The 18,259-nt window shown below is 34.2% G+C and overlaps 1 protein-coding gene across 2 annotated transcripts; it reads right to left on the bottom strand.

Moving 5' to 3' along the window:
- Window positions 1-15,460: 15,460 nt before the first annotated feature.
- On the bottom strand, window positions 15,461-17,588 carry tm4sf4 (transmembrane 4 L six family member 4). Of its 2 annotated transcripts, none has more exons than XM_085927845.1 (5): window positions 17,160-17,588; window positions 16,854-16,943; window positions 16,608-16,753; window positions 16,268-16,487; window positions 15,461-15,905 (listed from the first exon to the last, which is right to left on the bottom strand). In XM_085927845.1, the coding sequence occupies exons 1-4, from the start codon at window positions 17,328-17,330 to the stop codon at window positions 16,286-16,288; spliced, it is 609 nt and encodes a 202-aa protein (XP_085783971.1). In that variant the 5' UTR covers window positions 17,331-17,588; the 3' UTR covers window positions 15,461-15,905; window positions 16,268-16,285. The 2 variants fall into 2 exon arrangements, with proteins under 2 accessions (XP_085783971.1, XP_085783970.1); XM_085927844.1 differs by having other exon boundaries at window positions 15,462-15,905; window positions 16,301-16,487; window positions 17,160-17,579.
- Between the last annotated feature and the right edge of the window lie 671 nt (window positions 17,589-18,259).

The raw sequence follows: 18,259 nt of genomic DNA, 5'->3' as shown, positions 1-18,259 counted from the left end.
CTTAAAATTAAATGAATAACTAAATGAATGATGAAAATAATTATTAAAATGTGTTAAAATTGAAAGAATGAAAAATTAATGAATAAAAAAATTATGGCCAAGCGGGATTCGAACTCGCTCGCGGACGTGGCTCGTGTTCAATGGACCATTGTCTTCTTACTGAGCTAAACAGCGACTTAGTGTTGCTGCGGTGGAATGATGATATTAAACAAGAAATAAAAACGGTAAAATGTTTTTAACTTAAAATTAAATGAATAACTAAATGAATGAACGGAAAATAAATAAATAAAAAATAAAAGAGTTAAATAAACGAGTTAAGGAAAGAAATCATGAAAAAAGTTGTCAGATGTCAAAATTTGAACTCACTCCTGAACGTCACTCTTGTCTAATGCGCCATTAAGAATGAATGGGGGATTTTAAGGCACAAATTTGCTAATTATGCAAAAACGGTAAATGTTATGAACAAATGAAATACTAGCAGTCATGCCGTGAATTTTTGGAACGTGTGAAAGTTGGAATGGAGTGAATCGGTAAAAGCATGTGGGAGTAGTTAGATGTCAAAAAAGTGGGAGGAATAAATTGTTTAATAATAACTAGAATTGGCAATTTCTGGAGAAATTGCGTGTGAAGGCGAAGGCACTTCACACTATTGTGGGACTCGAAAAGATGATTAAATGACATAAAATTGGTAAATTGATGATTAAATAAAATAAAAATGTTAAATTAATGATGATGATGAAAATAATTATTAAAATGTGTTAAAATTGAATGAATGAAAAATTAATGAATAAAAAAATTATGGCCAAGCGGGATTCGAACGCCCTCGTGGAAGTAGCTTATGTTCAGAGCGCCATTGTCTTCTTACTGAGCTAAACACCGATTTAATGCTATTCTGGTGGACTGATGCTATTAAACGAGAAATAAAAATGGTACATGCCGTTAAAACGGTAAAATGATGTTTTTAACTTAAAATTAAATGAAAAACTAAATGAATGATGAAAATAATTATTAAAATGTGTTAAAATTGAATGAATGAAAAATTAATGAATAAAAAAGTTATGGCCAACCGGGACTCGAACTCGCTCGCGGACGTGGCTCGTGTTCTTAGGATCATTGTCTTCTTACTGAGCTAAACAGCGGCTTAGTGTTGCAGCGGTGGAATGATGATATTAAACAAGAAATAAAAACGGTAAATGCCGTTAAAACGGTAAAATGATGTTTTTAACTTAAAATTAAATGAATAACTAAATGAATGAATGGAAAATAAATAAATAAAAAATAAAAGAGTTAAATAAACGAGTTAAGGAAAGAAATCATGAAAAAAGTTGTCAGATGTCAAAATTTGAACTCACTCCTGAACGTCACTCTTGTCTAATGCGCCATTAAGAATGAATGGGGGATTTTAAGGCACAAATTTGCTAATTATGCAAAAACGGTAAATGTTATGAACAAATAAAATACTAGCAGTCATGCCGTGAATTTTTGGAACGTGTGAAAGTTGGAATGGAGTGAATCGGTTAAAGCATGTGGGAGTAGTTAGGTGTCAAAAAAGTGGGAGGAATAAATTGTTTAATAATAATAAGAAGAAAAATAAAGTAGAATAACAATAGTGTGAAGGCCTTCGCCTTCACACTAATAAGAAGAAAAACTAGAATTGGCAATTTCTGGAGAAATTGCGTGTGAAGGCGAAGGCACTTCACACTATTGTGGGACTCGAAATGATGATTAAATGACATAAAATTGGTAAATTGATGATTAAATAAAATAAAAATGTTAAATTAATGATGATGATGAAAATAATTATTAAAGTGATGTGTTAAAATTGAATGAATGAAAAAAAAATATTGGTCAAGCCGGATTCGAACTCGCACGGGAACAGCGCTCGTGCTTCAAATTCCAGTCTCTTCTTACTGAGCTAAACAGCGGCTCACTAAAGAATTGGCAATTTCTGGAGAAATTGCGTGTGAAGGCGAAGGCACTTCACACTATTGTGGGACTCGAAATGATGATTAAATGACATAAAATTGGTAAATTGATGATTAAATAAAATAAAAATGTTAAATTAATGATGATGATGAAAATAATTATTAAAATGTGTTAAAATTGAATGAATGAAAAATTAATGAATAAAAAAATTATGGCCAAGCGGGATTCGAACGTCCTCGTGGAAGTAGCTCGTGTTCAGAGCGCCATTGTCTTCTTACTGAGCTAAACACCGATTTAATGCTATTCTGGTGGACTGATGCTATTAAACGAGAAATAAAAATGGTACATGCCGTTAAAACGGTAAAATGATGTTTTTAACTTAAAATTAAATGAAAAACTAAATGAATGATGAAAATAATTATTAAAATGTGTTAAAATTGAATGAATGAATAAAAAAGTTATGGCCAACCGGGACTTGAACTCGCTCGCGGACGTGGCTCGTGTTCTTAGGATCATTGTCTTCTTACTGAGCTAAACAGCGGCTTAGTGTTGCTGCGGTGGAATGATGATATTAAACAAGAAATAAAAACGGTAAATGCCGTTAAAACGGTAAAATTATGTTTTTAACTTAAAATTAAATGAATAACTAAATGAATGATGAAAATAATTATTAAAATGTGTTAAAATTGAAAGAATGAAAAATTAATGAATAAAAAAATTATGGCCAAGCGGGATTCGAACTCGCTCGCGGACGTGGCTCGTGTTCAATGGACCATTGTCTTCTTACTGAGCTAAACAGCGACTTAGTGTTGCTGCGGTGGAATGATGATATTAAACAAGAAATAAAAACGGTAAAATGTTTTTAACTTAAAATTAAATGAATAACTAAATGAATGAACGGAAAATAAATAAATAAAAAATAAAAGAGTTAAATAAACGAGTTAAGGAAAGAAATCATGAAAAAAGTTGTCAGATGTCAAAATTTGAACTCACTCCTGAACGTCACTCTTGTCTAATGCGCCATTAAGAATGAATGGGGGATTTTAAGGCACAAATTTGCTAATTATGCAAAAACGGTAAATGTTATGAACAAATGAAATACTAGCAGTCATGCCGTGAATTTTTGGAACGTGTGAAAGTTGGAATGGAGTGAATCGGTAAAAGCATGTGGGAGTAGTTAGATGTCAAAAAAGTGGGAGGAATAAATTGTTTAATAATAACTAGAATTGGCAATTTCTGGAGAAATTGCGTGTGAAGGCGAAGGCACTTCACACTATTGTGGGACTCGAAAAGATGATTAAATGACATAAAATTGGTAAATTGATGATTAAATAAAATAAAAATGTTAAATTAATGATGATGATGAAAATAATTATTAAAATGTGTTAAAATTGAATGAATGAAAAATTAATGAATAAAAAAATTATGGCCAAGCGGGATTCGAACGCCCTCGTGGAAGTAGCTTATGTTCAGAGCGCCATTGTCTTCTTACTGAGCTAAACACCGATTTAATGCTATTCTGGTGGACTGATGCTATTAAACGAGAAATAAAAATGGTACATGCCGTTAAAACGGTAAAATGATGTTTTTAACTTAAAATTAAATGAAAAACTAAATGAATGATGAAAATAATTATTAAAATGTGTTAAAATTGAATGAATGAAAAATTAATGAATAAAAAAGTTATGGCCAACCGGGACTCGAACTCGCTCGCGGACGTGGCTCGTGTTCTTAGGATCATTGTCTTCTTACTGAGCTAAACAGCGGCTTAGTGTTGCAGCGGTGGAATGATGATATTAAACAAGAAATAAAAACGGTAAATGCCGTTAAAACGGTAAAATGATGTTTTTAACTTAAAATTAAATGAATAACTAAATGAATGAATGGAAAATAAATAAATAAAAAATAAAAGAGTTAAATAAACGAGTTAAGGAAAGAAATCATGAAAAAAGTTGTCAGATGTCAAAATTTGAACTCACTCCTGAACGTCACTCTTGTCTAATGCGCCATTAAGAATGAATGGGGGATTTTAAGGCACAAATTTGCTAATTATGCAAAAACGGTAAATGTTATGAACAAATAAAATACTAGCAGTCATGCCGTGAATTTTTGGAACGTGTGAAAGTTGGAATGGAGTGAATCGGTTAAAGCATGTGGGAGTAGTTAGGTGTCAAAAAAGTGGGAGGAATAAATTGTTTAATAATAATAAGAAGAAAAATAAAGTAGAATAACAATAGTGTGAAGGCCTTCGCCTTCACACTAATAAGAAGAAAAACTAGAATTGGCAATTTCTGGAGAAATTGCGTGTGAAGGCGAAGGCACTTCACACTATTGTGGGACTCGAAATGATGATTAAATGACATAAAATTGGTAAATTGATGATTAAATAAAATAAAAATGTTAAATTAATGATGATGATGAAAATAATTATTAAAGTGATGTGTTAAAATTGAATGAATGAAAAAAAAATATTGGTCAAGCCGGATTCGAACTCGCACGGGAACAGCGCTCGTGCTTCAAATTCCAGTCTCTTCTTACTGAGCTAAACAGCGGCTCAGTGTTGCTGTGGTGGAATGATGATATTAAACGAGAAATAAAAATGGTACATGCCGTTAAAACGGTAAAATGATGTTTTTAACTTAAAATTAAATGAAAAACTAAATGAATGATGAAAATAATTGTTAAAATGTGTTAAAATTGAATGAATGAAGAATTAATGAATAAAAAAATTATGGCCAACCGGGACTCGAACTCGCTCGCGGACGTGGCTCGTGTTCTTAGGATCATTGTCTTCTTACTGAGCTAAACAGCGGCTTAGTGTTGCTGCGGTGGAATGGTGATATTAAACAAGAAATAAAAACGGTAAATGCCGTTAAAACGGTAAAATGATGTTTTTAACTTAAAATTAAATGAATAACTAAATGAATGAATGGAAAATAAATAAATAAAAAATAAAAGAGTTAAATAAACGAGTTAAGGAAAGAAATCATGAAAAAAGTTGTCAGATGTCAAAATTTGAACTCACTCCTGAACGTCGCTCGTGTCTAATGTGCCATTAAGAATGAATGGGGGATTTTAAGGCACAAATTTGCTAATTATGCAAAAACGGTAAATGTTATGAACAAATAAAATACTAGCAGTCATGCCGTGAATTTTTGGAACGTGTGAAAGTTGGAATGGAGTGAATCGGTTAAAGCATGTGGGAGTAGTTAGGTGTCAAAAAAGTGGGAGGAATAAATTGTTTAATAATAATAAGAAGAAAAATAAAGTAGAATAACAATAGTGTGAAGGCCTTCGCCTTCACACTAATAAAGTAGAATAACAATAGTGTGAAGGCCTTCGCCTTCACACTAATAAGAAGAAGAAAAATAAAGTAGAATAACAATAGTGTGAAGGCCTTCGCCTTCACACTAATAAAAATGTTAAATTAATGATGATGATGAAAATAACTAGAATTGGCAATTTCTGGAGAAATTGCGTGTGAAGGCGAAGGCACTTCACACTATTGTGGGACTCGAAATGATGATTAAATGACAGAAAAATGGTAAATTAATAATGATGATTAAATCAAATAACGGTAAATTAATGATGATGATGAAAGTAATTATTAAAGTGATGTGTTAAAATTGAATGAATGAAAAAAAAATCATGGCCAAGCAGGATTCGAACTCGCTCGCGGACGTGGATCGTGTTTAGGGACCATTGTTTTCTCACTGAGCTAAACGGCGACTATGTGTCTTTTGTGGTGGAATGTTGCTATTAATCAAGAAATTAAAATGGTGAACGTTAAAATGGTAAAATTATGTTTTTAACTTAAAATTAAATGAATAACTAAATGAAAAATAAAAACGGTAAATTAATGATGATGATGAAAGTAATTATTAAAGTGATGTGTTAAAATTGAATGAATGAAAAAAAAATTATGGCCAAGCAGGATTCGAACTCACACGCGGACGTGGCTCGTGTTCAGGGACCATTGTTTTCTCACTGAGCTACACAGCGACTATGTGATTTTTGTGGTGGAATGTTGCTATTAATCAAGAAATTAAAATGGTGAACGTTAAAACGGTAAAATGATGTTTTTAACTTAAAATTAAATGAATAACTAAATCAATGAATGAAAAATAAATAAATAAAAAATAAAAGAGTTAAATAAATGAGTTAAGGAAAGAAATCATGAAAAAAGTTGTCAGGTGACAAAATTCGAACTTGAACGTCGCTCGTGTCTAATGCGCCATTAAGAATGAATGGGGGATTTTAAGGCACAAATTTGCTAATTATGCAAAAACGGTAAATGTTATGAACAAATAAAATACTAGCAGTCATGCCGTGAATTTTTGGAACGTGTGAAAGTTGGAATGGAGTGAATCGGTTAAAGCATGTGGGAGTAGTTAGGTGTCAAAAAAGTGGGAGGAATAAAGTAGGATAATAATAAGAAGAAGAAAAATAAAGTAGAATAACAATAGTGTGAAGGCCTTCGCCTTCACACTAATTATTAAAGTGATGTGTTAAAATTGAATGAATGAAAAAAAAATATTGGTCAAGCCGGATTCGAACTCGCACGGGAACAGCGCTCGTGCTTCAAATTCCAGTCTCTTCTTACTGAGCTAAACAGCGGCTTAGTGTTGCTGTGGTGGAACGATGATATTAAACGAGAAATAAAAATGGTACATGCCGTTAAAACGGTAAAATGATGTTTTTAACTTAAAATTAAATGAAAAACTAAATGAATGATGAAAATAATTGTTAAAATGTGTTAAAATTGAATGAATGAAGAATTAATGAATAAAAAAATTATGGCCAACCGGGACTCGAACTCGCTCGCGGACGTGGCTCGTGTTCTTAGGATCATTGTCTTCTTACTGAGCTAAACAGCGGCTTAGTGTTGCTGCGGTGGAATGGTGATATTAAACAAGAAATAAAAACGGTAAATGCCGTTAAAACGGTAAAATGATGTTTTTAACTTAAATTAAATGAATAACTAAATGAATGAATGGAAAATAAATAAATAAAAAATAAAAGAGTTAAATAAACGAGTTAAGGAAAGAAATCATGAAAAAAGTTGTCAGATGTCAAAATTTGAAGAAAATCACTAATAAGAAGAAAAACTAGAATTGGCAATTTCTGGAGAAATTGCGTGTGAAGGCGAAGGCACTTCACACTATTGTGGGACTCAAAATGATGATTAAATGACATACAAATGGTAAATTGATGATTAAATAAAATAAAAATGGCACGGCATTGATGATGATGAAAATAATTATTAAAATGTGTTAAAATTGAATGAATGAAAAATTAATGAATAAAAAAATTATCGCCAACCGGGATCGAACTCGCTCGCGGAAGTGGCTCGTGTTCAAAGCGCCATTGTCTTCTTACTGAGCTAAACAGCGACTTAGTGCTGCACTGGTGGAATGATGCTATTAAACGAGAAATAAAAATGGTACATGCTGTTAAAACGGTAAAATGATGTTTTTAACTTAAAATTTAATGAATAACTAAATGAATGATGAAAATAATTATTAAAATGTGTTAAAATTGAATGAATGAAAAATTAATGAATAAAAAAATTATGGCCAAGCGGGACTCGAACTCGCTCGCGCACGTGGCTCGTATTCAAAGGACCATTGTCTTCTTACTGAGCTAAACAGCGACTTAGTGTTGCTGCGGTGGAATGATGATATTAAACAAGAAATAAAAACGGTAAAATGATGTTTTTAACTTAAAATTAAATGAATAACTAAATGAATGATGAAAATAATTATTAAAATGTGTTAAAATTGAATGAATGAAAAATTAATGAATAAAAGAATTATGGCCAAGCGGGACTCAAACTCGCTCGCGGACGTGGCTCGTGTTCAATGGACCATTGTCTTCTTACTGAGCTAAAGAGCGACTTAGTGTTGCTGCGGTGGAATGATGATATTAAACAAGAAATAAAAACGGTAAAATGATGTTTTTAACTTAAAATTAAATGAATAACTAAATGAATGAACGGAAAATAAATAAATAAAAAATAAAAGAGTTAAATAAACGAGTTAAGGAAAGAAATCGTGAAAAAAGTTGTCAGATGTCAAAATTTGAACTCACTCCTGAACGTCGCTCGTGTCTAATGCGCCATTAAGAATGAATGGGGGATTTTAAGGCACAAATTTGCTAATTATGCAAAAACGGTAAATGTTATGAACAAATAAAATACTAGCAGTCATGCCGTGAATTTTTGGAACGTGTGAAAGTTGGAATGGAGTGAATCGGTTAAAGCATGTGGGAGTAGTTAGGTGTCAAAAAAGTGGGAGGAATAAAGTAGGATAACAACTAGAATTGGCAATTTCTGGAGAAATTGCGTGTGAAGGCGAAGGCACTTCACACTATTGTGGGACTCGAAATGATGATTAAATGACATAAAAATGGTAAATTGATAATGCTGATTAAATAAAAATGGTAATTTAATGATGATGATGAAAATAATTATTAAAATGTGTTAAAATTGAATGAATGAAAAATTAATGAATAAAAAAATTAGAGCCAACCGGGATTCGAACTCGCTCGCGGAAGTGGCTCGTGGTCAGAGGACCATTGTATTCTTACTGAGCTAAACAGCGACTTAATGTTCCTGCGGTGGAATGATGCTATTAAACAAGAAATAAAAATGGTGAATTCCGTTAAAACGGTAAAATGATGTTTTTAACTTAAAATTAAATGAATAACTAAATGAATTAATGATGATGATGAAAATAATTATTAAAGTGATGTGTTAAAATTGAATGAATGAAAAAAAAATATTGGTCAACCGGGATTCGAACTCGCACGGGAACAGCGCTCGTGCTCTAAATTCCAGTCTCTTCTTACTGAGCTAAACAGCGGCTTAGTGTTGCTGTGGTGGAATGATGATATTAAACAAGAAATGGTAAATGCCAAAACGGTAAAATGATGTTTTTAACTTAAAATTAAATGAATAACTAAATGAATGAATGGAAAATAACCAAATAAAAAATAAAAGAGTTAAATAAACGAGTTAAGGAAAGAAATCATGAAAAAAGTTGTCAGATGTCAAAATTTGAACTCACTCCTGAACGTCGCTCGTGTCTAATGCGCCATTAAGAATGAATGGGGGATTTTAAGGCACAAATTTGCTAATTATGCAAAAACGGTAAATGTTATGAACAAATGAAATACTAGCAGTCATGCCGTGAATTTTTGGAACGTGTGAAAGTTGGAATGGGGTGAATCGGTTAAAGCATGTGGGAGTAGTTAAGTGTCAAAAAAGTGGGAGGAATAAAGTAGGATAATAACTAGAATTGGCAATTTCTGGAGAAATTGCGTGTGAAGGCGAAGGCACTTCACACTATTGTGGGACTCGAAATGATGATTAAATGAAATAAAAATGGTAAATTAATGATTAAATAAAATAAAAATAATAAATTAATGATGATGAAAATAATTATTAAAATGTGTTAAAATTGAATGAATGAAAAATTAATGAATAAAAAAATTATCGCCAACCGGGATCGAACTCCCTCGCGGAAGTGGCTCGTATTCCAAACGCCATTGTATTCTTACTGAGCTAAACAGCGGCTTAGTGTTGCTGTGGTGGAATGATAATATTAAACAAGAAATCGGTAAAAACGGTAAAATGATGTTTTTAACTTAAAATTAAATGAATAACTAAATGAATGATGAAAATAATTATTAAAATGTGTTAAAATTGAATGAATGAAAAATTAATGAATAAAAAAATTATGGCCAAGCGGGACTCGAACTCGCTCGCGGACGTGGCTCGTGTTCAATGGACCATTGTCTTCTTACTGAGCTAAACAGCGACTTAGTGTTGCTGCGGTGGAATGATAATATTAAACAAGAAATAAAAACGGTAAAATGATGTTTTTAACTTAAAATTAAATGAATAACTAAATGAATGAACGGAAAATAAATAAATAAAAAATAAAAGAGTTAAATAAACGAGTTAAGGAAAGAAATCGTGAAAAAAGTTGTCAGATGTCAAAATTTGAACTCACTCCTGAACGTCGCTCGTTTCTAATGCGCCATTAAGAATGAATGGGGGATTTTAAGGCACAAATTTGCTAATTATGCAAAAACGGTAAATGTTATGAACAAATAAAATACTAGCAGTCATGAGTTTCTCAGAGTAGTGTTCAAAGGACCATTGTCTTCTTACTGAGCTAAACGGTGGCTTAGTGTTGCTGCGGTGGAATGATGATATTAAACAAGAAATAAAAACGGTAAATGCCGTTAAAACGGTAAAATGATGTTTTTAACTTAAAATTAAATGAATAACTAAATGAATGAATGGAAAATAAATAAATAAAAAATAAAAGAGTTAAATAAATGAGTTAAGGAAAGAAATCATGAAAAAAGTTGTCAGATGTCAAAATTCGAACTAGGAACGTCGCTCGTGTCTAATGCGCCATTAAGAATGAATGGGGGATTTTAAGGCACAAATTTGCTGATGATGATGATGAAAATAATTATTAAAGTGATGTGTTAAAATTGAATGAATGAAAAAAAAATATTGGTCAAGCCGGATTCGAACTCGCACGGGAACAGCGAACTCGCACGGGAACAGCGCTCTTGCTCCAAATTCCAGTCTCTTCTTACTGAGCTAAACAGCGGCTTAGTGTTGCTGTGGTGGAATGATGATATTAAACGAGAAATAAAAATGGTACGCCGTTAAAACGGTAAAATGATGTTTTTAACTTAAAATTAAATGAAAAACTAAATGAATGATGAAAATAATTGTTAAAATGTGTTAAAATTGAATGAATGAAGAATTAATGAATAAAAAAATTATGGCCAACCGGGACTCGAACTCGCTCGCGGACGTGGCTCGTGTTCTTAGGATCATTGTCTTCTTACTGAGCTAAACAGCGGCTTAGTGTTGCTGCGGTGGAATGATGATATTAAACAAGAAATAAAAACGGTAAATGCCGTTAAAACGGTAAAATGATGTTTTTAACTTAAAATTAAATGAATAACTAAATGAATGAATGGAAAATAAATAAATAAAAAATAAAAGAGTTAAATAAACGAGTTAAGGAAAGAAATCATGAAAAAAGTTGTCAGATGTCAAAATTTGAACTCACTCCTGAACGTCGCTCGTGTCTAATGTGCCATTAAGAATGAATGGGGGATTTTAAGGCACAAATTTGCTAATTATGCAAAAACGGTAAATGTTATGAACAAATAAAATACTAGCAATCATGCCGTGAATTTTTGGAACGTGTGAAAGTTGGAATGGGGTGAATCGGTTAAAGCATGTGGGAGTAGTTAGGTGTCAAAAAAGTGGGAGGAATAAATTGTTTAATAACTAGAATTGGCAATTTCTGGAGAAATTGCGTGTGAAGGCGAAGGCACTTCACACTATTGTGGGACTCGAAAAGATGATTAAATGACATAAAATTGGTAAATTGATGATTAAATAAAATAAAAATGTTAAATTAATGATGATGATGAAAATAATTATTAAAATGTGTTAAAATTGAATGAATGAAAAATTAATGAATAAAAAAATTATGGCCAAGCGGGATTCGAACGCCCTCGTGGAAGTAGCTTATGTTCAGAGCGCCATTGTCTTCTTACTGAGCTAAACACCGATTTAATGCTATTCTGGTGGACTGATGCTATTAAACGAGAAATAAAAATGGTACATGCCGTTAAAACGGTAAAATGATGTTTTTAACTTAAAATTAAATGAAAAACTAAATGAATGATGAAAATAATTATTAAAATGTGTTAAAATTGAATGAATGAAAAATTAATGAATAAAAAAGTTATGGCCAACCGGGACTCGAACTCGCTCGCGGACGTGGCTCGTGTTCTTAGGATCATTGTCTTCTTACTGAGCTAAACAGCGGCTTAGTGTTGCAGCGGTGGAATGATGATATTAAACAAGAAATAAAAACGGTAAATGCCGTTAAAACGGTAAAATGATGTTTTTAACTTAAAATTAAATGAATAACTAAATGAATGAATGGAAAATAAATAAATAAAAAATAAAAGAGTTAAATAAACGAGTTAAGGAAAGAAATCATGAAAAAAGTTGTCAGATGTCAAAATTTGAACTCACTCCTGAACGTCACTCTTGTCTAATGCGCCATTAAGAATGAATGGGGGATTTTAAGGCACAAATTTGCTAATTATGCAAAAACGGTAAATGTTATGAACAAATAAAATACTAGCAGTCATGCCGTGAATTTTTGGAACGTGTGAAAGTTGGAATGGAGTGAATCGGTTAAAGCATGTGGGAGTAGTTAGGTGTCAAAAAAGTGGGAGGAATAAATTGTTTAATAATAATAAGAAGAAAAATAAAGTAGAATAACAATAGTGTGAAGGCCTTCGCCTTCACACTAATAAGAAGAAAAACTAGAATTGGCAATTTCTGGAGAAATTGCGTGTGAAGGCGAAGGCACTTCACACTATTGTGGGACTCGAAATGATGATTAAATGACATAAAATTGGTAAATTGATGATTAAATAAAATAAAAATGTTAAATTAATGATGATGATGAAAATAATTATTAAAGTGATGTGTTAAAATTGAATGAATGAAAAAAAAATATTGGTCAAGCCGGATTCGAACTCGCACGGGAACAGCGCTCGTGCTTCAAATTCCAGTCTCTTCTTACTGAGCTAAACAGCGGCTCAGTGTTGCTGTGGTGGAATGATGATATTAAACGAGAAATAAAAATGGTACATGCCGTTAAAACGGTAAAATGATGTTTTTAACTTAAAATTAAATGAAAAACTAAATGAATGATGAAAATAATTGTTAAAATGTGTTAAAATTGAATGAATGAAGAATTAATGAATAAAAAAATTATGGCCAACCGGGACTCGAACTCGCTCGCGGACGTGGCTCGTGTTCTTAGGATCATTGTCTTCTTACTGAGCTAAACAGCGGCTTAGTGTTGCTGCGGTGGAATGGTGATATTAAACAAGAAATAAAAACGGTAAATGCCGTTAAAACGGTAAAATGATGTTTTTAACTTAAAATTAAATGAATAACTAAATGAATGAATGGAAAATAAATAAATAAAAAATAAAATAGTTAAATAAACGAGTTAAGGAAAGAAATCATGAAAAAAGTTGTCAGATGTCAAAATTTGAACTCACTCCTGAACGTCGCTCGTGTCTAATGTGCCATTAAGAATGAATGGGGGATTTTAAGGCACAAATTTGCTAATTATGCAAAAACGGTAAATGTTATGAACAAATAAAATACTAGCAGTCATGCCGTGAATTTTTGGAACGTGTGAAAGTTGGAATGGAGTGAATCGGTTAAAGCATGTGGGAGTAGTTAGGTGTCAAAAAAGTGGGAGGAATAAATTGTTTAATAATAATAAGAAGAAAAATAAAGTAGAATAACAATAGTGTGAAGGCCTTCGCCTTCACACTAACTAGAATTGGCAATTTCTGGAGAAATTGCGTGTGAAGGCGAAGGCACTTCACACTATTGTGGGACTCGAAATGATGATTAAATGACATAAAATTGGTAAATTGATGATTAAATAAAATAAAAATGTTAAATTAATGATGATGATGAAAATAATTATTAAAGTGATGTGTTAAAATTGAATGAATGAAAAAAAAATATTGGTCAAGCCGGATTCGAACTCGCACGGGAACAGCGCTCGTGCTTCAAATTCCAGTCTCTTCTTACTGAGCTAAACAGCGGCTTAGTGTTGCTGTGGTGGAATGATGATATTAAACGAGAAATAAAAATGGTACATGGCGTTAAAACGGTAAAATGATGTTTTTAACTTAAAATTAAATGAAAAACTAAATGAATGATGAAAATAATTGTTAAAATGTGTTAAAATTGAATGAATGAAGAATTAATGAATAAAAAAATTATGGCCAACCGGGACTCGAACTCGCTCGCGGACGTGGCTCGTGTTCTTAGGATCATTGTCTTCTTACTGAGCTAAACAGCGGCTTAGTGTTGCTGCGGTGGAATGGTGATATTAAACAAGAAATAAAAACGGTAAATGCCGTTAAAACGGTAAAATGATGTTTTTAACTTAAAATTAAATGAATAACTAAATGAATGAATGGAAAATAAATAAATAAAAAATAAAAGAGTTAAATAAACGAGTTAAGGAAAGAAATCATGAAAAAAGTTGTCAGATGTCAAAATTTGAACTCACTCCTGAACGTCGCTCGTGTCTAATGTGCCATTAAGAATGAATGGGGGATTTTAAGGCACAAATTTGCTAATTATGCAAAAACGGTAAATGTTATGAACAAATAAAATACTAGCAGTCATGCCGTGAATTTTTGGAACGTGTGAAAGTTGGAATGGAGTGAATCGGTTAAAGCATGTGGGAGTAGTTAGGTGTCAAAAAAGTGGGAGGAATAAATTGTTTAATAACTAGAATTGGCAATTTCTGGAGAAATTGCGTGTGAAGGCGAAGGCACTTCACACTATTGTGGGACTCGAAATGATGATTAAATGACATAAAATTGGTAAATTGATGATTAAATAAAATAAAAATGTTAAATTAATGATGATGATGAAAATAATTATTAAAGTGATGTGTTAAAATTGAATGAATGAAAAAAAAATATTGGTCAAGCCGGATTCGAACTCGCACGGGAACAGCGCTCGTGCTTCAAATTCCAGTCTCTTCTTACTGAGCTAAACAGCGGCTTAGTGTTGCTGTGGTGGAATGATGATATTAAACGAGAAATAAAAATGGTACATGCCGTTAAAACGGTAAAATGATGTTTTTAACTTAAAATTAAATGAAAAACTAAATGAATGATGAAAATAATTGTTAAAATGTGTTAAAATTGAATGAATGAAGAATTAATGAATAAAAAAATTATGTCCAACCGGGACTCGAACTCGCTCGCGGACGTGGCTCGTGTTCTTAGGATCATTGTCTTCTTACTGAGCTAAACAGCGGCTTAGTGTTGCTGCGGTGGAATGGTGATATTAAACAAGAAATAAAAACGGTAAATGCCGTTAAAACGGTAAAATGATGTTTTTAACTTAAAATTAAATGAATAACTAAATGAATGAATGGAAAATAAATAAATAAAAAATAAAAGAGTTAAATAAACGAGTTAAGGAAAGAAATCATGAAAAAAGTTGTCAGATGTCAAAATTTGAACTCACTCCTGAACGTCGCTCGTGTCTAATGTGCCATTAAGAATGAATGGGGGATTTTAAGGCACAAATTTGCTAATTATGCAAAAACGGTAAATGTTATGAACAAATAAAATACTAGCAGTCATGCCGTGAATTTTTGGAACGTGTGAAAGTTGGAATGGAGTGAATCGGTTAAAGCATGTGGGAGTAGTTAGGTGTCAAAAAAGTGGGAGGAATAAATTGTTTAATAATAATAAGAAGAAAAATAAAGTAGAATAACAATAGTGTGAAGGCCTTCGCCTTCACACTAATAATAAGAAGAAAAATAAAGTAGAATAACAATAGTGTGAAGGCCTTCGCCTTCACACTAATAAAGTAGAATAACAATAGTGTGAAGGCCTTCGCCTTCACACTAATAAAATAATAAAAAACAACATTTAAACTATCACACGTTTTCTTTATTTGAATATGAACAAATGCAAGTATTTCACGTGAAATATTTATTTATTTCATGCAAATGACTTTGGAAGCAAGATCATAAATGATGATGATCAAAACAGTACCAAAAGGGAACATACCCATACCAAGTTTCCTCTAGGAATTATTATGTAGGTCATTCTGTATGGTTATTGTGACCAAATGCTTTATTCAGTGTTTGAAAATATCCATGCTATTGCAATAATTCCAATACACAGGATAAGTGACTATAAAAACACACATCAGTCCAACCTCTGTCATGTACATCACACTGTAATCAAGTTGCTCTTTTTGTCAAATTGTTCTTTCTAAACATAGAATACAGAATAAAATGCTGCCAAAAGGTGAGGTGATCTCAGCTGACGAGTACTGCTCACACAGCTCCATCGTTCTGAAATACATGATGAAATACACAAATAAACAAACAAACAAACAAACAAACAAACAAACAAACAAGAAGAAAACACACAGTGCTGTTTTCCAGACAAAGGATGTGAATAGCAATGAAACGGCGTACTAGAAATGTTACAATACTCTCTCTCAAACATATAAACTGTCTGGTGCAGAGTGGCCCAAGTGCGGTCTTTGAAAGACCTTACTCTTCCTGTTTTAGATCTTTCCCTCCTCCATCCCACCCGATTGGCACGATGGGGATGTTTGACAGGCTTGGGAAAAGTTTGCTGATGAGCTGCTCATTTCAATCAGGCTGAATAGGTAGGGCTGGACTCGTCAGGACCAGAGCGGGCCACCCACCTCTGTTCCAGTGTACGATCACAAGGCATTTACCCCAGCACAGCATCCACAGCAGTCCCCGCACAGGGCTCCCAACAGCCCGTTGATCACCTGCACGGCACACAGGGCCATCTGGATGAAGGCCACGACCAGCAGAACACAGAAGAGCCACAGATGCCATGACACCACGCCAACTGGCTCCAAACAGGTTGACCGCATGCTCGAGTTGCTCAGATAATCACTGCAGATGAGAAAAGAAGAAAAGGAGATGCATCCAAAGTCTGTGCGGATGACATTCATCCAATATGCGCTTTCACACTCACAAGCTGTGTGTGTGTGCTTCGCACGGTTTTCTTCCTACCCGTCGCTGAAGGGATACTCCCACACTTGCGTGCCGTTGAATAGAGCCAGACATCGGGGTCCGTGGTCGATGGCCACGGCCGAAACGATGACCGAGTAAGCGGCTCCTACGACACCCACGGCCGCAAACAGGACGGAACTCAACATCTACAAGGAGAGGTAGGGGAGAATGGCCATTGGACTTTTCCAGAATCAGCGCCGCTGGATGTCTACGTATGGATGAAAGTGGAAACGTGAAGCACCGCACCGCAAACCTCCTCCCGCAACTTTCATTGCCACAGCAACCGCAGCAGTTGTTGTTTTTCAGACCGAGGAAGACCAGAGCTGGGAAAATCATCTGCCGTCAATCAAAACAAGAACACACATTTGAGTCCTTTCGATGCAAACCACCGAGTATTTACCATGAGAAAAGAGACTAGAATGAAAAGAAAAAAAACACATCGGACGAAAGCCTGAATACAGACACTATCCATCAGTCGCAAGGTGAGAATAGCTGAAGCTCGATTGTCACGTAAACTGTACGAGCGGATCGGCGTCAAGAAAAGAAACTTACCACAATTCCGGAGCCCAAAATTCCTCCAAAGTACCATACCTCTTCAGTGATGTGCTCCCTTTCTACAATCTTTCCACCAGGAAAGAAGAGCAGGATGTTGCACAGTACACACACAATTGCCAGGGGCAGCAGCGTGATCCCCAGACACTTGGCAAAGCTCCCGGAGCACATTCTCGTCGTCCTCGGCCTAGGCCAACCAAATTTCAAGTGAACCTTCACTTGGAAGAACGTTCAAAGTTTTGTGCAAAAGCGACCAGATTGGGGGGGAAAAAAAGGCAAATCCAGCAGTTTTTGCAGCTTTTCAAATGACATCTGTCACCATGTAGACTACGAGACAGGATGGAGAGAGGATGCGAGAGCTCAGCCTTTATAGCTTTTTGGGTTACAAGCGCAGGCTGCAATAAAGCAAACAGGCGTGCATTCACTGGCTGCTGCTTTCATGCAAAACCACACTGAGGCAGTCAGGCTCAGCCACGCAGGCAGCCACGCAGGCGGGCTAGGCGCTCACTGTCTGTGTGGATAGAGAAACCCACGTGAAGATACTGGGGTTAATGTTTTACCATTTGTTTTTGGGTTCGCTAGGACGACAAAGACATTTGATCGATGAAGCAGAGCTAGCTTTGGTGAGTGACCGAGAGATAAAAATGACATCCGTCCGGCCTATCGAATATTATATGAATATTATCAAGCCTATTGATTCAAGTGAGACATCCAGGTCTTGTATTAAACTTGAACACAATACATCATCCCCTTTGTTCATGAAAAATGCAAACAGGTTCTGTGGAACTACATACACATTTCTAGTCCTAGTCGCTTCAGACATTGCTTCATGTGCAAATGATCTGGCTATCATAGGTCAAACTCTGAGTAAAAGCAATCTTTCCTCTTCTGGCCGCTGGACAATGAAAAGGAACAAACATCTCCAATTCATAGTGACGTGCATCTGCTGGCTGTGTGTTTGTGTGCAAACTGGCGTACCGAGTTTTTGGTCTTTTCCGCGGAGACTTGACAGGTTACATGTCACCATTATCAGTCAGCAAGAGCCTAATCATGTATTAGATCAAACAGGTTTATCATGAGGTCATAATTAGGGGACAGCG

The sequence above is a fragment of the Syngnathus leptorhynchus genome, chromosome 13 (genome assembly GCF_054491065.1).
Source record: "Syngnathus leptorhynchus isolate UIUO chromosome 13, UIUO_Slep, whole genome shotgun sequence".
NCBI lineage: Eukaryota > Metazoa > Chordata > Actinopteri > Syngnathiformes > Syngnathidae > Syngnathus > Syngnathus leptorhynchus.
Note: the sequence above shows the minus strand (reverse complement) of the source record. Positions and strands in the feature narration are given on the sequence as shown.